The 23,363-nt window shown below is 39.2% G+C and overlaps 2 protein-coding genes, 1 long non-coding RNA gene and 1 pseudogene across 12 annotated transcripts in view; 2 read left to right on the top strand and 2 right to left on the bottom strand.

Moving 5' to 3' along the window:
* Positions 1-14,204, bottom strand: part of LOC148739526 (uncharacterized) — a 19,870-nt gene extending 5,666 nt beyond the window's left edge. Inside the window, exons 1-5 of one of the 7 annotated variants that reach the window (XM_088747356.1) lie at positions 13,364-14,191; positions 12,613-13,090; positions 12,372-12,480; positions 11,277-11,345; positions 2,989-3,120 (exon numbers count right to left, since the gene is read on the bottom strand). In XM_088747356.1, the coding sequence (XP_088603482.1) occupies positions 2,989-3,120; positions 11,277-11,345; positions 12,372-12,480; positions 12,613-12,683 (381 nt within the window). In that variant the 5' untranslated portion in view covers positions 12,684-13,090; positions 13,364-14,191. Of the gene's footprint in view, positions 1-2,988; positions 3,121-6,306; positions 11,346-12,371; positions 12,481-12,612; positions 13,330-13,363 lie in introns of those variants that run through there. The other 6 variants (XR_015996152.1, XM_088747358.1, XM_088747355.1 and 3 more) reach the window with 6 other exon arrangements.
* Positions 897-6,709, top strand: LOC148739527 (uncharacterized). Of its 3 annotated transcripts, none has more exons than XR_015996162.1 (3): positions 897-2,399; positions 3,016-5,910; positions 6,109-6,709. It is a non-coding gene; the product is annotated as an uncharacterized LOC148739527 (long non-coding RNA). The 3 variants fall into 3 exon arrangements; XR_015996160.1 differs by having other exon boundaries at positions 2,923-5,910; XR_015996161.1 differs by lacking the exon at positions 897-2,399 and having other exon boundaries at positions 3,028-3,143; positions 4,905-5,910.
* LOC148739525 (uncharacterized) lies at positions 7,654-19,706 on the top strand. The gene is made up of 6 exons (XM_088747362.1): positions 7,654-8,116; positions 14,263-14,589; positions 16,484-16,801; positions 16,879-17,201; positions 17,409-17,631; positions 18,687-19,706. Exons 1-6 carry the CDS (start codon positions 7,873-7,875, stop codon positions 19,022-19,024), a joined length of 1,773 nt encoding a protein of 590 aa, XP_088603488.1. The 5' UTR covers positions 7,654-7,872; the 3' UTR covers positions 19,025-19,706.
* On the bottom strand, positions 19,548-23,363 carry LOC111342674 (uncharacterized; annotated as a pseudogene). Its single transcript, XR_015996817.1, has 4 exons — positions 23,280-23,363; positions 23,077-23,178; positions 22,822-22,878; positions 19,548-22,320 (listed from the first exon to the last, which is right to left on the bottom strand). The product of XR_015996817.1 is annotated as an uncharacterized LOC111342674 (transcript).

The following is a 23,363-nucleotide window of genomic DNA, read 5'->3' as shown; positions in this document are numbered from 1 at the left end:
AAAGAAAAAAGAATGTGGCAGCAACACATGGTGTAATAAGGTAATAAGGGGAAAGGAAAAAATAAATGTGGCAGCGACTCATGGTGTAAAAGGTAATAAGGGGAAAGAAAAAATGAATGTGGCAGTAATTCATGGTGAAATAAGGTAATAAGGAGAAAGAAAAATGAATGTGGCAGCAACACATGATGTAATAAGGTAATAACGTAATAAGGGGAAAGGAAAAAAATGACTGTAGCAGCAACACATGGTGTAATAAGGTAATAAGGAGAAAGAAAAATGAATGTGGCAGCAACACATGATGTAATAAGGTAATAACGTAATAAGGGGAAAGGAAAAAAATGACTGTAGCAGCAACACATGATGTAATAAGGTAATAAGGAAAAAGAAAAATGAGTGTGGCAGCAACACATGGTGTAATAAGGTAATAACGTAATAAGGGGAAAGGAAAAAAATGACTGTAGCAGCAACACATGGTGTAATAAGGTAATAAGGGGAAAGAAAAATGAATGTGGCAGCAAGACATGGTGTAATAAGGTAATAACGTAATAAGGGGAAAGGAAAAAAATGACTGTAGCAGCAAGACATGGTGTAATAAGGTAATAAGGTAATAAGGAAAAAGAAAAATTAATGTGGCAGCAACACATGGTGTCATAAGGTAATAACGTAAAAAGGAGAAAGAAAAAATTAAAAATAGCACCAACACATGGTATAATAAGGTGATAAGGTAATAAGGGGAAAGAAAAAATGAATGTCGTAGGAACTTATGATGTAATAAGGGGTAAGAAAAATGAATGTGGCAGCAACACATGGTGTAATAAGGTAATAAGGAGAAACAAAAAAGGGAATGTGGCAGCAACACATGGTGTCATAAGGTAATAACGTAAAAAGGAGAAAGAAAAAATTAAATGTGGCACCAACACATGGTATAATAAGGTGATAAGGTAATAAGGGGAAAGAAAAAATGAATGTGGTAGGAACTTATGATGTAATAAGGGGTAAGAAAAATGAATGTGGCAGCAACACATGGTGTAATAAGGTAATAAGGAGAAACAAAAAAGGGAATGTGGCAGCAACACATGGTGTAATAAGGTAATAAGGTAATAAGGGGACGGAAAAAAAGGAATGTGGCAGCAACACATGGTGTGCAGGAACAGGCGAAGTTGTGAAAATATTTTAGCTAAATCAAAACCGTGGGCCCCAAAAATATTTTTATCACCCTGCCTTACACCTTTAAAATATTTTCACAACTTCGCCTGTTCCTTTTCGTGGAAGTCTAAGCAAGCCTCTATGGTCACTGGCCCCCGTAATAGCCACTAACTTTGGCTTATGAATACAGGCGTTAGGTTATACTTGTAAATCTCCTTGAAGAAGTCTACGACAGTTAGACGGGACGCGTCGAAGAATAAAGAAGTTTCAAAACGACTGTTTGTAGAACCGCTACTCACCAGTTCATATTAAAAAAAGTTGTTAAAAGGCGCCACTTGAAAGACACGACCCACTCCGGACATGCAAACACTAGTAAAACTCTTCTTGCGTGTTGATTCTACAGTTCGTCAGTTGCGCTGGTTTGCCTTCTCGCACCGTGGTAAGGATTCGTTTTGGAGGAAATCTACAGAAAACTCAGAAAAAAGAAAACATACTGCTACGCCTTAAATGATCCCTATTCGAGATAAGTCCAAATGGTTGTCTAAATCATATCATTTTGTATTTGTACAGACGAAAACCACCAAAGGAAGAGAAGTTAAATAATATTATTACATGAACCCGAACAGCGCACAACCCCCCCTAAAAACCAAACTGAAAGTTGCCGTGTGTCGGGGCCGGATGGGTCACGTGAGCCGGTCCGGACACAACTTTATTGCCACATTCACTTTTTCTTTCCCCTTCTTAGTTTATCACCTTATTATACCATGTGTTGCTGCCACATTAATTTTTTTTCTTTCCCCTAATTACGTCATTACCTTATTACACCATGTGTTGTTACCACAGTCATTTTTTCTTTCCCCTCATTACATTATTACCTTATTACACCATGTGTACGTGTTGCTGTCTCATACAATTTTCACCCTATAGTTTTCATAACTATTGCCCTGGAAGACTGGCACAAATGAAGAGAGAAATCCTTACTACACTATTCACGCGTAATAAGAAAAAACAGAGAAAAGGTTTCCTATTTTGGGCATGGTATACTCCTCCGCGTTTGGCATGGCTAACCCGGAGTCGAGGTACGTCAGTCGAAAAAAGAGTGCAAAACAACAACAACAGTCACAATGGAAAGGCGAAAGGAACATACGAAAATGTCAGGAACTCTTAAAGGAATTCAAAGGTTATCTTTGCACTATAAGCATTACTGACGTCAAGGGACCTCTGGGTGACAGTTTCAAGATAATGTGTGACAGGTAACGCAATTGATCCGACATCCGCTCCTAAATTTTTTAAGTGTCCTGTGGTGTTGGACTGATTCATTGTGGACTTGTAAAATATGTGACACAAAGGACCCTCGTTATAGTTTTTCTATTTTACTAAAAACTCACTAAATGTTGCAGAAGTCACTCATGATCCTGCAATCTCGTTTGTGTACTGGTAAAATGAACACTGATAATTTCGCTGAAACTTTAATGGCTACGATGGTGCAGGTCTTAATATATAAAAAGGCATTTAAATGTCACACCTACGTTAAAAATACCTTCAGTTTAGACCATCCTGTTTGCCTGAGACCCGACGTGACAGGAGTCAGTTAATATTAATGTTTCAAGACGTTGTTTGTCAGCCCTTAAAGTTCTTACATCTGTTTCAGAAAGAAAAGGTTTCAAAGATGGAGTCTAAAGCGAACAAAAATTGGCATGTTCTCCTGTTTCGCCTCTCATTCAACTTAATTCTCACGCTAGGCTCACTTGGCTTCACGTGCTATTCTCTGCATAGATTAGATTCACGTTTGATAGCACTTGAACAAGATTTATGGATTCCAAATTCTCCGTCTCCTCTTGATTATCGCGTGCATTCTCTGCCAACCAGTTGATGCATCGTCGTCCAAGTGGATCGAAAATGGAGCGGAACTTGTGCGCATCCAAAGAGCTGCGGATAGACCATCCTTGTGCCGTAAATGTAGAAACGTCTGTGCTGAATCGAATGGACGTCAAAGCGTAAGTATTCTGTCTCCGTCTTTTACATTTATATCAACCTCTAGAAGAAACGCCGATGTAGCAAGTCCACACTTTTTTAGGTTTCCTAACAACATACTCATACAGCAAACAAAGCGTGGCAAAAGCTAGATAAAAAAAAAATAAAAAAAGAAGGCTTGACAAAAAGAAAGACAGATGTAACCCTTTCGTTGATAAGAATATGAAAATAACATGATACAAGTAAAACATGAGTTCAAAACTAGATTTTAAATAATGACGGAAACGCCAGTGAAACGAACGCCGGCAAAACTGAACAGCATGGTTATAACATGGCTATAAGGTTTATAATAATATCACCACTTATAGATCGGTTTTAAATAAAGAACATCACTCATACCAGCAGTGAGTGATCAATAGCGAGAAATGAGGAATTTAATCTGTTTTAGCTACAACGGAACAAATTGTCACACCGCTTTATCGAACGTTCAAACTCTACATCAGGTCGGGCACTTTACATGCCCACTAACTTTTGTATTTGGGGATGAATGGGCTATGGGTTAGGGTTAGGTTAGTAGTCCAGACATGGGCTGCTAGTCTTTCCCATTTCTTGCCAGCGGTGCATTCGCCTTAGCGTTGTTTATTAATTGTACTGCTCTCAATTCCTAGTAACGCAGGTCGGCGGCTTAAGTCAGTCATGGGCTGCGAGTTGGGGTGCTAGTTCGCCTCTTCGTTTTTCAATAGAATAATTTATCCTTTCCCACTCGACATGCTGACAGTTGTTACTAGATTGCGTCCGGGATGAATTGAGTCAGGCATTGGGCTGTCGTTTCATCCTCGGCTTTCATTATTATGATTGCTTAACGACTATGGACATTTCATTCGGTTACGTTGTCTTTAATTTTTCCTCGGTCTGGATAATGATGTGCTTTCCAGACTGCTTTAATTGTTTGTATGTTTCACAGGCTGTGCCCGCCACCGTTTATATCATTTACACGTACTGCTATATCGCTTTCTTGTTGAACGTAACGTTGATCAATCATGGGCTAGCATCGTCAACGTTCATTAGGTTTGTCACCGGTGATCTCCAAGCTCTGCTTTCGTCTGACCCTCGTCTTAGTGGGGTTGCCACATTTTTGTTGCGGTGGCCGATATCTAACCTCACCTTTGCTAAGAGATTGCGTGATGTTTATTATATCAATGTTTTCTTATTTTCGAACTTACTTAATGTACAATCCAACTAGAGCCAACCAAGATTATCAGATTTACGTAAAAGTAGCTATTCTAAATTGCTACAAATTTTCTTTCTTTGTACGGATATATTAATATGTGGAATAATTTACCTAAAGATATTTTACACGCAGGTTCATTGACTTTATTTCGTAACAGATTAAGGATTTACACGATGATTGATTGAGAAGATGGTAAATAGTTTTTAATTACCTGTATACAATGTTTTTGGTTGCCTTTTCATTTCTTTATTTCGGGGAGTCTTTTATATAGGGTTGACCTCTAGATACCCCCTTTTGAGAGATATTTTTGTAATTTTGATTTTCTACTGTTGAATAAAGTATTGTATTCATGTCGGGTGAAAAAATAGCGTCACTATTGTGGTCAATTTATCCCACATTAGCAGTTATTTATTTGTCTCCTGTCAATCTCGGCAGCAAACTAGCGCAAAGTCACGCAGAGGAGAATTAACTTGTTGCAAATAGATGACTATACATTCTGATAATCTAATGGTACCTAGTCTATTGCAATCAGAACTATCTCCCTCTCTCACAGACTTTAGGTGGAGATCAAGCATACTAAAAGACAACGTGTTTTATCAAAGTCACCTGAATCAGTTTCTAACGCCCGCAGTCGGAAGTCATCCTTAGTGGCTGCTGTGTTACCGCGCCTCCACTCATGGCTGGGCGGTTAGCACCTTCCACAGTAATAGACAATATTCGTATTCCCCGACGGCTTAAAAAATACCTGCAGGCTCGAGGAATATCTGTCTCCAACTAAAAGAAGGAAGAATTAGTCTAACTGACGGAAAAAGCCCACGAACTTGCTCTCGAATTGACCGACCACTGTGAGTCCATAAGTGATGTTGTGAATGCGAAGCCGGGTTGGTTACATGAGATGGTTTAATCCCAAATCCAGAAATCCAGATGGTTTCTAACCTTCGATTGGTTAGGTTTAGTTGCCTTCTGAATTCTGTTTGTCGTGGAAGTATTCTTCAAACGTTTCGTCTCCGGATCCTGGCGTTGTTTCACTTCTTTTGGTTGGAGATGTTTAGGAAAATCACATATCGTAGGAACAGGGTTTCCCTTTGTTGGTCCTAACCCTCCTATAAAGTGTTAAGAGCATATACGAGTATGCCTTGTGACATTTAGGCTTTCCAGCCGGAATGCTGCGATTCACCTTCGACGTCTTTCCTGTTCACTTATCCCAGGAGGCAGGAGCGCACTGTTTGTTTTCGTCATTTGTTGGCAACAGTGGAAATTAACATTTGCAACTACGGGGTATTTGATTGAGTTATTTTCTTAGCCTCGCTGTTGGTACAGTTGTAGGTATGACAATGATGTTTCAGCATTTTTACGCGAAATCGAAGAAATCACTACATAAACACTAGAAGTCTCTTCAACTTTTTCCCCGCATCAGCCTCGCATTCATGCTCAGGGCCTACTCGTTCCAGGACCGTCGGGGAATACGAATGTTGTCTATTGTGATGGTAAATGTAACACAGTCACCATCGTGAAAGCAGGACACTACGTGTTTGGAGGCTACACCGACATTCCATGGGGTAAGTGGATTGCATGTCAATTTTGTCTTTATTGGTTTTTTTTTTTATTTTTTTTCCTCATATTTTTCTTTGTTGCTGCTTTTTTTTTTTTAAATGAAAATCCCAAACACCTGAAAGTAGCTTTTACTGGTATTTTTATAGGAAAAAACCTCATAGATATACAATTTGACGCAATCGTGAATGATTTTTTTTCCCCAGAGTCCAGTGGTGGGTGGACCAGCACTCCAAATGCTTTCTTATTTTCTCTCCACAATAAAGAAGGACTGGCTCCATAAGCGTGGCAAAAAAGCCATATAGGGCAATGTACAGGTATTCGAGTTACGGTCCACTATTTGTTACTGGTCATGATATTTATATCGCGAACAATGCCAATAGTAATCGTAATTCCCAAGCCAATTTTGGTTATAACAATGTTTATTCCGTTCCAAGTGGTGTACAAAACAAGCAAACCTTGCTGGCTGGTAGTCACCCCTTCACACCTGACGACTGGGAAGTGTTTTATCTGGGATAAGTGGTCTTGGAAGACTGAAGACAAAACTGAACCATTTACTCGCTCAACAGACTCTTTGTATTTTGACAAGTAGAATACGAACAGTACTTGATTGTTATCGAGTATATTTACATCCTATTTTCATTACTCATACGTATGTCAGTTATCTACTAAACTGTGAGCATAGAGAACTTAATAGATATGACTAATAATCTGTGCCATCATCGAGCTAAACTTGTGAATCCTTTCTGTTAATGAAAAATGCCGCGTGGGCTAAGTGTACGATCTATTAAAAAATCGTCGGTTCAATTGCCTTGCAAACTCAATTACATAGTTGTTTCGTTCACTTTTTCAGTAAGTTTGTCATCCGTCTTGGTTTTGTTTCTTTGTTTGTTTTTTCTGTTTTGCCCTAATTCTTAAATTTCTGTTGCCCAAACTAAACACATAATAAATATTCCGCTCCCCTACGGACTCTTTAACCTTTCCTCTTCACCGTCCCACAGCAGTTGCATCTTGTTGACTGATTGGAGTCTCGGTGCATTGTTTTCTTTATTTTGTTTTCCCCCAAGACCATAATTTGATCTCCGTTTCGATATTCTGTATCCTTTACTTGTTTTTAATTTTTTTTTTTTTCTTTGCTATGGTTTTATCCTATCTCTTTCTTGCTTTTACACCCCGTTACATAGAGTCTTCTTATCCAATTTAACAACGATTCTCAGAGACCAAAACACATCGCAGGAGCATGATGAGTGGTTCTTTTTCACTCTTTGTTAATGCCGCATCTTTCTTTAGTGCAAACTTACTCGATAAGGCCACGACCTACGATGTTTGACTCGATCAAGTCTTTTTAAATCTTGCATGAGCCTAGTTAGGCTCGCTGTAACTTGCAAAATCGGAAACTGATTAAATGTGTACAGATTCGAATTCCCGACTGTTCTTTCCCCAGGAGTGTGATACATCATCGGGCCATTATTAGAATCTGTATCCGCTGTAAATATCGCCACAATTTAAAATTGCAATGAGTAGTCTGACTGGTGTTCACGAGACTCTTATAGGTTGATATGCGATATTTTTCGTTGAGTACTAAGTGCAAGACTGAGCAGTGAATGACTTGAAAACCAAGTCTAGTTATGAAAAAAAGATCGCGGAAAAATATATTCAGTATTTTCAGCTCTGGAAACTTCCGTACACATGAACCGTTACGTACTCCGCTGTGACAAAGAAGTGATGACAAACAGCGTCACGTGAAAAGGTCGCCTTTAACTTCTAAGGTTTCGTTATCAACAGGAAAGAAACACGAAAAACGAGAGGAACATCGAGCCTTGCTGAATGCTTTTAAAAAACCACAGACCGACGTCAGAATTGATTACCGCTAGATATATATATCGCATCTCGTTCAACAATAACTCACGCTCTCCTAACTTGGTATAACCTAGACGATTGTCTAGAGCAAGGCACGCAGGGAAAATACGATGGATATCGACGCACGCCAAACGAAAATTCCATCCAGTGAAAAACGTAGTGATCATTTTCAAAAGGCTTCATCGTTGCTGTCTGTTGCAGCCATCATGATGACGGTTGCTCTCTTTATAACGGAGACAAACACGAAAATGCTGGATTCAAAATTTTCGCAGAAAATTCAAGAAATAGGAGATTCTCTAGATTCTTTAAGGGTTGTTCGCCAAGTCCTTCCAACAGACTCAGACGTATCCAAAGGTAGGTCATTAAGAAGAAAATTTTGTAAACAACTGTGCGTCTCTTGAACTCGACAGTAAGCGTCAGTTAGGCAGGTTGGTTAGCGTGGTTATGCTGTAACCACACAAAAGCTAGCCGGGAGTATTCAGCTGTGACCGTTTTAAGCGTCAACAAGCAGCGTGTGAACATATAAACCAAGCACATTTTACTAGACAAATTCGTTTTGATGGACTTGGAGAATCTGTCCAAACAAGTTTTTGTGATGTATGATATTTTGATGCTAATCAGCCAAAGAACAGCCGTAGAATATTTTTTTTACCAATGTGATATATTATCCGAAGCATAGTTAGAGGCTAGTTGTTAAAGGGTTCCCCTCTAACTATGTCCGAAGGGAAGTGTGGGCAACATAGATTTGACCTTGGATCAGAAACTTGACTCGTTTCAGCGAAACAAGTCACAGCTGCGTATTGAATTTATCTTTAAACCGTCCTCCGTCGAAAGGGATTTAAGCAAAACATCTCTGAACCCAGGCGGTGTGCACACTTCGATTGCATTTCATTGTGGCAGCAATATGGTGGTAAAAGGGGTAGAAATGGGTTGAGTTTGACTGAGTATTCCGTAATAGTTAGGCCGTTTCTTTTTCCTTTCACTATTGGTAAATATAATTTGATATATTCTGAATGTGTAGAAGTATTTTCCGTGCGTATTTGTCACGTATTATATCGTTCTCAAAGACAAACGCAAGCACAGTTAGCATGTAAGTTGAAACCAGTTTTCGAGCATGTCAAATTCGTTGTACGTCGTAGTTTGAAGCCTTTCAAAGATTTGTATGGCCACTTTGATCCTTATTTAACAGCTCTGACCAAACACGCTCAAACGCGCTCCAACAGTACAAATGTTTTATGCATTTTAAGTGATAGTGTTTATAAAACCCTTTTTTGGGACGACAAGGCCCTCTGTTGTGTTTAGAGCGTTGCGTTACATAGCGTTACTACTGCAAGGGCATTTATCAATCGTGTAGTAAATCTACCTTCCTCAGTGAAGGAAAATATAAAAGCGAGTGTTATGCGGTAAATCTTCTATCTTGATCATTGAATGAAGGACAGTTTAATTAGAGCAATGAAAAGAGTCACTTGATCCATGAAAACCTCCACCTTGCGTGAGGCGACACGCCAGAAAGCCGGAAAGCAAAAGGCAGTCGACCGTTGAAAGGTGTTGATAGGCCAGTGCGTCTCCTACGATTCGCAAGCGCTTTTAAATCTTCTACCCACAAAGTTGAGCTCTTATTAAGATATCTTTTGATGAATTTCCTTTGCGATGTGATAATAAGGGTCAGTTTTGAGGTGTCATAATTCTCCACCTGTATGTTCTTGAGGTTTGGCAAAGCCGAATGAGGTTGTGTTACAAAAGGCAATATTTTCTTCTGTGCGCGCGGTATTTTCTCTGTTTCAGAGTATACTTCTCTCCTGAAGTAATAACTTCAGAGATACGTTTCTCAAAACCCTCATATAGGTTTCCTCTGTTCTCGAAGGGTATTTTGAAACTCCTTTCACTAAACGTGGAGCTCGACAAATTCGCTCTTAGGAGGCGTGAGGCTTCTTTTACAAACATTGTATTTATGCTCGGTGGAAAAAGTTCGTATAGTACAAGGTCTCTGTCTCTCTAATATGCGTGTGCATGTCAAGGGTCTATTCATAGTTGAATCGCATAGCTTAAAGTAAACACGCGCTCTGATTGGTCAATACGTCAACCGGAAGAGAGGGTATTTAGCGTGGAATCACCCTAACGCATAAAGCGATATAGCTGACGTGAGTCGCGAGCAAAAATTATTGTTACGAACGTAAATACAACTAGTGCTACGAAAATATGAACAAATATGAACAAATTTATAGAAAACGAATGTCTCCCAAATTTTGAATTGAAATTGAAATTTTTAGAAAATTGGAGGAAACCACTCACGCTCAAAAGTACGAGAAAACGCATAGCAAAAAATCAAAATGTTAGAGACGAGGGAAGAAAGCCAAACGACAGTTCTCGCCGAGGAAAACCAAACAAGCGTTACGAAAGAAAACCAAAACAGGTATCAATGCCGAAAAGGGTCAAGCATCTCAGTCCCGAAATCCGAACCATTGTAGCCTATACAGACGACGAACTGGCCTCTTTTAGATACAACGTGGTTTCAAAAAACACTAGACGGCAAATTCACGAATTCGAGTGGTCGCAAAACTGTCATCCAAGCGCTCAGTGATGATTTCGATCCAGTGGAGATATCAGAGCTCACTGGCCACTCCAATCCGGAATCCATATCCAGATACAGCCATAATCCTCTGGAAAAACAGCGGCGAATGTCGAACAAGTTGGCCGGTTTCAACCCACGCCAAGCACGACAACTACCAACGGCTATTCAAGTCATGCTTTACGGGAGATTGTTCTCAATAGCTCAGCCACGCCAAGCAACACAGCAGCTACTAGTGACCTTGACAGCAATGCCAGTCGTTCTAGTTACCTGATGGCAGGAGCAGTTGGCGGAATGTTTACTTGAGTAACTTTTAATAATTCTCCAGTAAATATTTCCATAAACTTTCAGTACAGCATTGACACCAACGAGCGACTCCCTGCGATGAAAGAAAAACAGTTAAAGTTGTGACTTTTAACTGAACTGTTTTTCGCCAGAGTTTACCGAGAAATTCCAGTCTTAATCATTATATTTTGAATACACTTTTTTTACAACTGTAAAGCACTTACCGGTTTTTTTGTAGATCTTGCTTTGATACCGGAACGCTTGAAATTTTCATTTCGCTTGAGGAATTTGACCATTCAGTTGTTGATTGTCGGCGCCACATTCTGCCAAGGGGAGTGGTAGCAGGCAAATCTCTGTCTTAAATAACTCCGTATTGTGTACTTTAAGGTTTTTTACTGAAGATTGTAAAATGTGAGGCACCGCTTCCTCCACGAGTTTGAAATAAAAGTGGTTTTCATTCTAAAAATATCTTGTTCCCTCTATTTGCTAGATATTGACACCTGACTTTGAAAGGGTTCCATTGTTTGCGCACTGGCTTGGCGCACAAAAATACAAAACATCTGGTTTCGCCAAGTGATTTGGTGGCTTTAGCTATGTGATGCAAGAAAAATTCTCGAGGTACAATTAAAATTGTCGACGGTTCAAACGTGAGCGACTTACCTTGCTTTCCATTCCCTTAACAATGACAGCTCTGACAGTTGACTTTAAAATGGCTTTCTTAAGGGCGCGCTAACGGAATAAAAACAAACAATAACATTGTCGTTTTAATTTCTTGTTTTCTTATTTTTATTCTGTTATGCGATTCAAGAAAAATTCACTACCTGACTCGTGAATTCCACGTTAAATTTCACTTGAAAAATTGATATCGCACTCATCGCTTCGCGATTCGTGCGATATCGGTTTTTCGCGTGAAATTTAACGTGGAATTCACTCTTCAGGCAGTGAATTTTTCTATAGAATCGCATAGCTTAAAGTAAACACGCGCTCTGATTGGTCAATACGTCAACCGGAAGAGAGGGTATTTAGCGTGGAATCGCACTAACGCATAAAGCGATATACCTGACGTGAGTCGCGAGCAAAAATTATTGTTACGAACGTAAATACAACTAGTGCTACGAAAATATGAACAAATATGAACAAATTTATAGAAAAAGAATGTCTTCCAAACTTTGAATTGAAATTGAAATTTTTAGAAAATTGGAGGAAACCACTCACGCTCAAAAGTACGAGAAAACGCATAGCAAAAAATCAAAATGTTAGAGACGAGGGAAGAAAGCCAAACGACAGTTCTCGCCGAGGAAAACCAAACAAGCGTTACGAAAGAAAACCAAAACAGGTATCAATGCCGAAAAGGGTCAAGCGTCTTTTCCCGAAATCCAAACCATTGTAGCCTATACAGACGACGAACTGGCCTCTTTTAGATACAACATGGTTTCAAAAAACACTAGACGACAAATTCACAAATTCGAGTGGTCGCAAAACTGTCATCCAAGCGCTCGATTTCGATCCGGTGGAGATATCAGAGCTCACTGGCCACTCCAATCCGGAATCCATATCCAGATACAGCCATAATCCTCTGGAAAAACAGCGGCGAATGTCGAATAAGTTGGCCGGTTTCAACCCACGCCAAGCACGACAACTACCAACGGCTATTCAAGTCATGCTTTACGGGAGATTGTTCTCAATAGCTCAGCCACGCCAAGCAACACAGCAGCCACTAGTGACCTTGACAGCAATGCCAGTCGTTCTAGTTACCTGATGGCAGGAGCAGTTGGCGGAATGTTTACTTGAGTAACTTTTAATAATTCTCCAGTAAATATTTCCATAAACTTTCAGTCCAGCATTGACACCAACGAGCGACTCCCTGCGATGAAAGAAAAACAGTTAAAATTGTGACTTTTAACTGAACTGTTTTTCGCCAGAGTTTACCGAGAAATTCCAGTCTTAATCATTATATTTTGAATATACTTTTTTTTTACAACTGTAAAGCACTCACCGGTTTTTTGTAGATCTTGTTTTGATACCGGAACGTTTGAAATTTTCATTTCGCTTGAGGAATTTGACCATTCAGTTGTTGATTGTCGACGCCACATTCTGCCAAGTGGAGTGGTAGCAGGCAAATCTCTGTCTTAAATAACTCCGTATTAAGTACTTTTAGTTTTTTTACTGAAGATTGTAAAATGTGAGGCACCGCTTTCTCCACGAGTTTGAAATAAAAGTGGTTTTCATTGTAAAAATATCTTGTTCCCTCTATTCGCAAGATATTGACACCTGACTTTGAAAGGGTTTCCATTGTTTGCGCACTGGCGTGGCGCACAAAAATACAAAACATCTGGTTTCGCCAAGTGATATGGTGGCTTTAGCTATGTGATGAAAGAAAAATTCACGAGGTACAATTAAAATTGTCGACGGTTCAGTCTTGAGCGACTTACCTTGCTTTCCATTCCCTTAACAATGACAGCTCTGACAGTTGACTTTAAGGGCGCGCGTACGGAATAAAAACAAACAATAACATTGCCGTTTTAATTTCTTGTTTTCTTATTTTTATTCTGTTATGCGATTCAAGAAAAATTCACTACCTGACTCGTGAATTCCACGTTAAATTTCACTTGAAAAATCGATATCGCACTCATCGCTTCGCGATTCGTGCGATATCGGTTTTTCGCGTGAAATTTAACGTGGAATTCACTCGTCAGGCAGTGAATTTTTCTATAGAATAACTCGCGTCTAAGAATATAATTACTAACTTTGAAATTACTTATCCCGCCATCAGTCGTGAGTGTAACTGTTGCCATTTGTGTCGAGATTCTTAGACACGTTACGGTTTCGAATCTTTCTAAAGAACGTCAGTTGTCTCCTAAGAACGAATTCGTTACGGAGGAATGACAGGACTCGCGCAGGCTCGTCAAACGTTTTATCTTTCGAAGGAATGGCAACAGACAGTGAATTCCCATTAAAATCCACGTATATTCACGCCGTATCTCGCTGCCACCAAAGATGTTCACTCCAACGCGTCAAGATGCAAATGGCTCAATTTTTGTTTTACGACCATGATGCAACGCAATCAGAGTGCGCCCACCGCCTGCTCTGAACCAGTAAAATATTTAATCAGAAACCGCAAAGGCGCAAAAGACCGGATTCGATGAAAACCGAAAACCGCATGCAAAACCGTCTAAACCCATAAATTTGCACATCTCAGTTGTCAAATTCACAATCGATCTGATACTGTGGTTACAAGTGGAGCAACATAGGTTTCGTAGCTATTCGAGATCAGCAGCTAGCAGAGGGGTATAAATGCTGCTCAGATCGAAGAGAAAGCGGAACTCCAATCAGAGAAACCGAAAAAGCGCATTGGATAACAAATTCGACTACCTGTCAAAAACCGAAAACCAAATACTGAAAACGAAAAATTCGCAAAACATGAATAACAAAACCGAAAAAAATAGCCAAAATCGCAAAACCGCAAACCCCAATTCCCCCCTCCCCTCCTTACCTGGCAACAAAACGTAACTTTCTTTCTTCAGTCATGATGCTGAAGTAGAAAGCGCTTTGCACATCTTAAATCATATGTAATCGATGTTAAAAATGGGGAAATAATTCCTACACACATTTTCAAAAAACCATTAACCGTTGCAGTTTTCTTTAGGTACGAAGCACGACGTCAAAATTGTTCGTCGCAGCCTAACTGCCAACCGGAGTGACGCAGTTAATCGAGGAGAATCCGACGCTGCATTCAGGAAGTACGTGACCTCTATTGTTACTGGGTCCATAGGGACCTACTGCCTCTTCCCCGGTAAAGTCTGTGTGGCAGGGCCTCGGGGACCAAAAGGAACTCTGGGAAATCGCGGTAGACGGGGTCCAAAAGGAACTAAGGGAAAAACGGGAACGAAAGGATTTATGGGACCACCTGGAAAATCTGGAAAACAAGGAACGAATGGAGATGTTGGGAATCCTGGAATGAAAGGAGAAAAAGGTATAAATCTATTCCCACTTTTTCTTTATATTCATCATCCTTAGGAACGAGAGAAGCGGAAAATTACTTTAGGTTTGTAACCACATTCAAAAGATCATATAGATCTCTTGAACGTAGATCTCTTGAATGTGCCAAACCCAAATCATAACAGAATTCAAAGTTTAATCTGTAGGTTAATTGCCGAGTACTACTTTATCATTCAGTGTAAAATGAAAAGCAATCTGCAAGGGTGAGGAGGCTTCCTCCTGTTTCCAGAGCCAATCTTTATTACACCAGATGATTTTCATCCGACACTTGTTAGACATTCCCCTACACTTCAGTTAAGGCTTTGTTACGTGTCTGTCTATATTCCTTTAATAATTTGAACGTATCAACAAAGTTGAAATGGTAAATTGGCCACCGTTACGATTATAAAAGCTGACGTTTCGAGCGTTGGCCCTTTGTCGGAGCGAATAGAGAAATTGTGGGTTGTGTGTGCTTTTAAAGGCAGAAAATGGAGCTACCTTATTGGTGGGAACATGGCAAAGAGAAAAACACGAATAAATTAGTGGAATGAAAAGCGTTCGTTGATACCTGTGGGATTTAGACTGCCGGTTTGAAAGATGAGCTTTTGTTCAAGAGTTTTACGGCTTTCCGTGCTATCTAAGTGTAAGGAAAGACCGCAGATTGCCATATGTTGCTTAGAATGATTAGGTCAATTAAAATGTCTAGCGACTGGTTTCGATGTGTCCTTGTCATTCCTCTCCACGTCGCGAAGGTGTTCTCGGAATCGGTCACCTAGTCTTCTACCTGTTTCGCCAATGTAAATCTTTTTGCAATAAGTGCAAGTTATACCATAGATTACATTGGCGGAGGTGCACGTGAAGTGATCGGTGATCTTAATGGATCGTTTGGGCCCCGATATTTTCTCAGTGTTGTGAATGAAAGGACACATCGTGCACGAGCGCATTTAAAAGTGCCTGGTTAGTCATTAGTCTGAAAAGAACTTCTGACCAAACAATTGCCTATGTTTTTGTCGCGTTTGAATGAAATGAGCGGAGGCTGCGAAAAGATAGTGCTTGTCTCTGGATCGTTTTGAAGTAATTTAAAGTTTTTAAGAATGATGGATTTAACTGAGTGGTTGTGAGGGTGAAACGTGAGAGTGAATGGAATGCGGTCGCAATCTTCCGTTTGTGATGTTTGTAATGCTGAATGTCGATCAATAAGTTGGGCGCGGTGGTAACCCACTTGGACGACAGAATCAGGGTAACCTCGTTTATCGAAAAACTGGTACATTGACTCTGATTTGTGGTGGAAATCAGAGTCATCACTACATAAACGACGAAGTCTTAGAAACTGAGAAAAAGGAATGGAATTCTTAACGTGAGATGGATGCGAAGACGAATAAAAGTAATTATGCGAGTCTGTAGGTTTGTAATACACACTAGTGCATAAACCGTTGCCTTCAATTGAAACTTTGATGTCTAAGAAGGATAAAGAATTGTCAGAAATTTCCCAGGTATATTTCAGAGCCGGGTGAAAAGAATCGATTGCGGTTATGAATTCAATTCATAACCGCAACAAAACCTCATCTTTCAAACCGGCAGTCTAAATCCCACAGGTATCAACGAACGCTTTTCATTCCACTAATTTATTCGTCTTTCTCTCGTTGCCATGTTCCCACCAATAACGTAGCTCCATTTTCTGCCTTTAAAAGCACACACAACCCACAATTCCTCTATTCGCTCCGACGAAGGGCTAACGCTCGAAACGTCAGCTTTTATAATCGTAACGGTGGCCAATTTACCATTTCAACTTTGTTGATATATTCAAATTATTTCGATACCCCCACCGACGCAGCCCCAAACAGTTTCTTTAGAAACTATCAGCCTTTATTCATTTATATCCCTTTAAGGCGACAAAGGACTCCCTGGACTTCCAGGACCTAAAGGTGAACCAGGCCAGTCCATAGCTGCTCCGAACATAAATGTATCTCCTGCCTCGCTTACAATCACTGAGAACCAGACCGCCACGTTCTACTGCTCAGCCTATGGTAATCCAAAACCAACAGTAACATGGAAGAAAATGAGTGGTGCAGGACAAATCAATATGAACAGTCACGATACTAGGTTGCAGATTAAAAATGCCAAGTATAATGATTCAGGAAGCTACGTTTGCATGGCCACAAGTGTCCTCGGAAAAGCTCAGAAGGCGGTGAAATTTACTGTTGAAGGTGACACTTCGTTCCACATCACTCATGTCTCGTTAGTTTATCATCTCGGTCATTTAGTTTTTTTTTCCGAATTCTAGTTCGCCCACGATTCATCCATACTCCCGATAGGCTTACAGGAGTCCTGGCAAACTCAGCTGCATCTTTTCCTTGCCTTGCTATTGGTTTTCCGCCACCAACTATAGTTTGGTCAAGCGGATTTGTCCCGTTACCCCAAGACCGGACCACCATTACTACGAGTGGTACCCTTAATATCTCCAGCTTTGGTCCTCTAGACGGTGGTACGTATCAGTGTAAAGCCAGCAACAAGCTTGGATCTGTCAGCGTTCTGACAACCTTACATTATGTTCCACCACGTCAGAAAACCAAATGTTTTGACAATTTTAAATTGAATTTGTTTCAAGTATGTACCATCACGATTTCATGATTTGGGTGAGTGCCACGAAAACGAGACTCACATTCACTTTTAATACCATCTCAGTGAAGTGAGGAACAGTTCAATTTTTTATCGCTATAGTGAAGGATCCAAGTCAACCACGCGTTTGTTGTCGCTTATGTTATCGCTTCTGTTTTTGTCTAAATGTAACGCATCGTCGATATTAAATGGAAGGCATCGTCGATATTAGCGGGCAATTTGTTCTATCAAAGTCACCTAAATCAGTTTTTGAAACCTGCCGTTGAAAGTCATCCTCAGTGGCTGCTGTGTTACCGCGCCTCCTCTCACGGCTGGGGGGCCAGTACCTTCCACAGCAGATGTGACGGGAAGCGGAACACTGTCACTATCATAAAAGTAGGACTGTACGTGTTTGGAGGATACACCGACATTCCGTGGGGTAAAGGAATATCTTTTTATCATATTTGCTTTAACTCTAGCTTGACGGACATAAAGGTGTGTTTATGGTGTTATAAATTCATGGAGAAAGTGAATACCTCTGCTTTATTATAAGAAACCTTTCGCTTAAAGTAAAGTAACAACAAAGGACTGACATGGTTTGTTAAGTCTCTATTCTTCTTTCTTATTAGCACCCAGGTACGGCTAACTCTTCCCTTTGGAATATCAATGTATAGCAAGGGAGTAACGTTCTAAAGAAACTGTGGTGCTGTGTCAGTGGTGATGGGGGGGGGGGGATATAACAAGTTAAATTTATCTTTAAATAGGCCATTTCCAAATTACCTTTTGGCCTCTTTTTCAAAACGAGGCCTGAGGCCCGATGCCCAACCATTCGTATGAAAGTGAGTTTTATGTGCATGTGACTGATGATCGGACGAGCAACACGACTCGCTTAAAAAAGAGGCCAATAGTAATTCGACAATGGCCTATTGACCACCGAAAAGAGTTTCGTAAGCTGAGATTTCGATCGTCAGCCTCTGTAATTCAGCGGCGAATAGTAAAATCCCTCAAGGCCATTCCAGTTAATTAATTGGGTATCAAGTGCGCTCTGTGATGAAATTTAAATCCACAGTAATCATGACGGAAAATGAGTTTCTCTGGGTGTGTGAGCATTTTTCCCTTCTCTTATTAATTTCTTTGCATAGATTTCTCAAGTTCCAGCATCAAAAGAGGAAGATGAAAACGAATTGTACTTAAAGCTATTTGAAAAAAAAAATGGTTCGGATTTCGTTCATTCTACACACCTTATTCGTGTGTAAAAAGGGGGGCTTCTCGTCATAATCACATTGCGAATTTTAAACTTCAGAAATTTGGTCAGATCTGGGTCAAACCTAAGAAGGCCCCCACCATTAGCATTAGGGCGCACCGAAACATAAGATGTATCCTAAGGAAGGCTATGTGACAAGAGAAGCTGTTGTTATTGTTGTTGTTGTTGTTTTTTCTTTGGCTGAAGGGACTTGAGTTATAATAATATGTTTATTTCATCTTATTCTTCAGAGTCTGGTGGTGGCTACCGCAGTACTTCCAAGGCTTTCATATTTTCTCTCCGAAATCAAGAAGGACTAGCACCTTTCAAGAGCCTAGTGACTAGGCCTACAAGTGCTGTCTACAGCCATTCACGTTATGGTCCAATTTTTGGGGGTGTTTACAGTAGGTTTATGACTAATTATAACCACGACATATTAATCGCAGATAATGCAAACAGTAATGTAGAATCCTTTGCATGCCTTGGCTATTCTTATTCAGTCCCAAGTGGGGCAAAGAAAGGAAGAAGAATTCTGACTGGGACTAACTATTTCACACCTGACGAGGTGGAGGTTTTCTATCTTGGTTGAATCACCATCGTCGTCCTGACTCCATCATTAATGCTAGTAAAAATTATACTTTAATTCAATGTATCCTTTGGCTTGATTTGCTGACACACAGACCTTTTAAAATTAGTCTCAAGAACCCCATGTTTTTTTTTTTTTTTTTTAAGAAAGAGGGCGGTTTCGTCTGCTTTTGTTCTAAATATTTCAATATAAAAAAGGTTGAAGGGACTGTAGTTCGTAAATTTTGACTTATGCATAATGGGTAAAATTCATGAGGTTTGTCGGTTTTTCAAAGTTCACGGTTGCCTAATTTAGATGTGAGAAACGAAAATATTCCCATAAACTTTCAAAGACTATATTCTTGAAAGAGATAGAGAGTTCAACATTTTCCTAAGATGTTCTAGATTCTATTCCACACAACTGATATATCAACAGTGTGCGAAGAACTAGATTCCGATCTCAGTATAGAGACACTTGATTCGATTACGGAATCTTATAAAAAGAAGACTAAAAATCGCCGGTAAACTTCCATTTTTAACTTTAGATAAATATGACTAAGTTGTCTTTATTTACTCTTTAGGACAACATCATAGTTTGAGCTGAGTTCTTTAAAATGGTCGTGAACGATGCATATGATCGACCGAGTCTGTTGTAAGTACAGCTAAGATAGGGACGTGATCCAAGATTAAAGACTGGCTGGAGACAATCAATTTCTCAATTGCCATATTACTCGATATCTTTAAATTACACTTAATAACAATCTTTTTTCTTTTTTTTTTCTAGACAGGTATTTACAATATTGAGTTGTACTATATCTCATTTAGAAGAGGACAAAGTAAGCTTTACAGAAAAAACTACTTTCTTTCCTAAAATACATGTCTGATAAAATCACGGAAACAAATTGCATGAAATTTGCATAACTCCTTTGCATAAGTTGTGACTTTGAAACAGCCTTGACCTAAACCGAGTAGAATTTTAAGATAACTTAACAGTAGAAAATATTTGTTATTAAATGGCACAACATCCAGAGAATTTAGCTGAAAAAGAACACATACAGAATTAATTAGAATTTGTTTTCAAACTGTACCCAAAATCATAAAAATTGATCCAGATTACTGAAAAAAATTTTTTTTTTGAGTCAGACGTGTACAGATATAGCATTAATTACAAAAGCTGTGGAGCAATCTTTCCATCCTTAACACTATGCTCAATAAATTTCATGATTGCATCCCCACAAAAACAGCACTTAGCATCCTCAGGACATGCTTTTCACAGACCACAATAACAATAAGATGGATCACTGAATACCCTTTCTGGGATGTAGGCTACATTTTTGCATGCAGATTCTGGCAGCTGAAAACCATGCTGAGGCAGCCAAATCAGCATCACATATTCATGTCTAAATATTTCAACCCATCTGTTTTGATATGTTGTATTTTCACTTAATTTTTTCAGAAACACATGCTTTGCTTCTCGCCCTTCCATTGTTACCATTCCCAACCCCTGCCCATACTTTTCAAGCATTTGACGACAATGAGTGGGGACAATGTGACCCAATGTCCAGACAGTAGGATTTACAGACCTTGACAAGAACAATGAATTTACTTTAAAATACTCATAGCAGGCAATAGAAAGCTGATCAATCTGGTCTAATGTTATCTCGAATCTATTAAAGAGAGAAACACAGTCTCTCAGCCTCACACCTAAGTAAGCTAAAGCAAGAACTGTTTGACGTTCTTACTTGGAGTCCTTTTCAAAACTAAGCCACTTGATTAATCTCATGAAATTATGACAAAAACAACGGGAATCTTTTCCAGTAAATTTATAATGCAAATCAGCTCCAGACCCTTGAGTTTCATTGAACCATTGTTTTGTCTTGTTTGCAAGGCGCCTGGTCTTTACTTCTGTTTGTAAAGCTGTAATTACTCGTGCAAAAGGGCTATCAGGTGGGACCTCTGAAAACTTTTTACAATCAGCTGGCAGCTTAGACTTTCTTACAGCTTCTGTCAAAACTGCTTTAAAAAAGTACTGCCAAGCATTGTTCTTCAGATGAAGGGGTTATCCAAATGAGCTTTATCAATATAAGAACGTAATAGAGGCAAAAATTCTTGTCTACTACTTTGTTTGGCAATGAAATCTGTGATTTTAGATCTCTTTGTCTTCGCAGAAATTTTTTCAAGTGTTACTCTTTTTTTAAATGCTTCAACCTTGTTGACAACATTTACTCTTTGCTGGTAATTCCATGGCTTCCACTTGTTTGACCAGTCAGTTCCAAATGTACCCTTCACATCCCTACAATCAGCTAATGAAACATTTGCAAAGGGTGAGAAATAGCACTAATAGTCAATTCACCTGCCAACATGGCAAACATCTTCATGTCATTTGGCAATTCCTCCAGCTTAAACCCAAATTTAATACCTTCAAATTCATACTCGGTTCTTTCTAACTCTGCAATTTGTGGTAATAATGACCTCACATATTTCTTTGTAACAGGAGAACTTTCATCACAGTTGGCACCAAAAATTAGGAAGTTATCATAACTTGATCCCAGCCTTCTTCCAACATTGAGGAAACTGACCAAGAAAGAACATGCGCTGTCATTCTTGCCAAATGGGCATCAATCACCACCAAGAGCAGTTTGAAAAGTGCCTGTTGATTCTGTAAAGCCTTTCAAGCTTTCTTTTATATTCTTAGAGAGATAAAATTTGGCAAGCATTGGAAGGTATTGTCTTAAGTCTCTATATACACCATTCACTGGGTTTTCAGTCTAAGCCCTCTACATAGTCTAGGTCAATTTCATGAACAGTTCCAATATCAATCTTTTTTAACTGTTCCACAAGGTTACTATAAGTGAGAAGCTTTGGTACTTTACAGCCTTCACAAATTGAAATGCTTGTTCTTTTCCCTGGTTTACTTTCATTTGATTTCATTGAAAGCACCAGTCTAACACTTTTGTATTTTCGTTTGCCCATTACACCACTTGCATAATATGTTGCAATACTTCGTATAATGTTGTCATCTGACTTTTCAAATTTTAAAACATTTTTCTTATATTCTTTAGAAACTACTCTATCAGTCAACTGCTTGTTCCCTGTCACATAACTTGTGAGAGTATCCAGTTTGCATCTTTTCTGCAAAGTGTCAAACAATCCCTCAAAAGTGGGTGAAGAATGTTCATTTGTGCTTCCATGAATTCTGGCAGCAGCTTCAATGGTCTCATGCCTCCTTTTCCTTGAAATTCTAGGTCCCATTGTTGATCGTCCATCAGCAAGTGCAGTAGGGCTTCTTGTTCGTGCCTGAGATACCTGTCCCTCATGTGTCTAAAAATAGCACTAACTGATTAGACACTGGGTAGTAACACATTTATTAAAACAAGAAGTGGTTTAATGAGACCAAAATTGTAAACATTATAGATCTGAACACAACAATTGTATCTCACCATATCTTACATTTGATATTTTGATGTTTATAGTTTAGAGACACCATCATTTATGACAGTCTTCTGACTGACCAAATGAACACAGGCACACACTCAGGTTTCTTGTCCAGGCACTGGCATAGAAGCCTGGTACTGGCTGTCATTCTGGTACTGGCTCAGTGTTAAGTGGCCAGTCCACCAAAACTCAACTTCTAAAAATATTTTTTCTTCTTACAAAATTGAATATGTTTCCATTAATGTTTTTATCAAAAATTGGCATAAAATTGTATCTATCCACTAACTAATGAAAATCTACAGTCAGAAGTTGTGCTCAGCAATTTTTTGCTACACAATTACCGGTACCGGTAAAACAACCACAATGAGGAATCAAGAGTATACTCACAGTAATATTTTCTAACTTATTTGTTATGTCCTTGCATCGTTCCCTTACTGCGGCCAACTGAAAGCATCAATTAAACATGTCATTTCTTATGCACTGATTGGTTAATTTTTAAAGTTCATATAAAGTTCAAACAGATAAAAAAGCTGGGGGGTGTTAACAAATATTTGTGTAGGGAGGTACAGGGGGATGCACAAACCATTACCCAGTTTATAATTAAAATTATTATCATTATTATTATTATTTTTAATTTCCTACCTTGTCAAAATTGAAATACAAGCCTCCTTGTACTCGCACTTCCACCACTTGCCTAAAACACCTTGATACAAAATTCTCTAATATTCGAAATATAAGACATTCTCAAAGCACCACTGCTAATTTACGTTAAAATGACGAATTAAATATGTTATCTCGCCTTTTCCTGGGCTCGTTGACTTTTTTGTATTCTACCTGTAGCTTACGATTTTCACAACTTTCTCTCTTGCAACCTTCCGAACTTTCATGTATTGAGCCAAGTTAAAGCGCGTGTTCTTTTTGGGCGGCAT

Source organism: Stylophora pistillata, chromosome 2, assembly GCF_964205215.1.
Source record: "Stylophora pistillata chromosome 2, jaStyPist1.2, whole genome shotgun sequence".
Taxonomy (NCBI): domain Eukaryota; kingdom Metazoa; phylum Cnidaria; class Anthozoa; order Scleractinia; family Pocilloporidae; genus Stylophora; species Stylophora pistillata.
The sequence above is the reverse complement of the archived record's forward strand: the minus strand, read 5'-3'. Positions and strand labels throughout refer to the sequence as shown.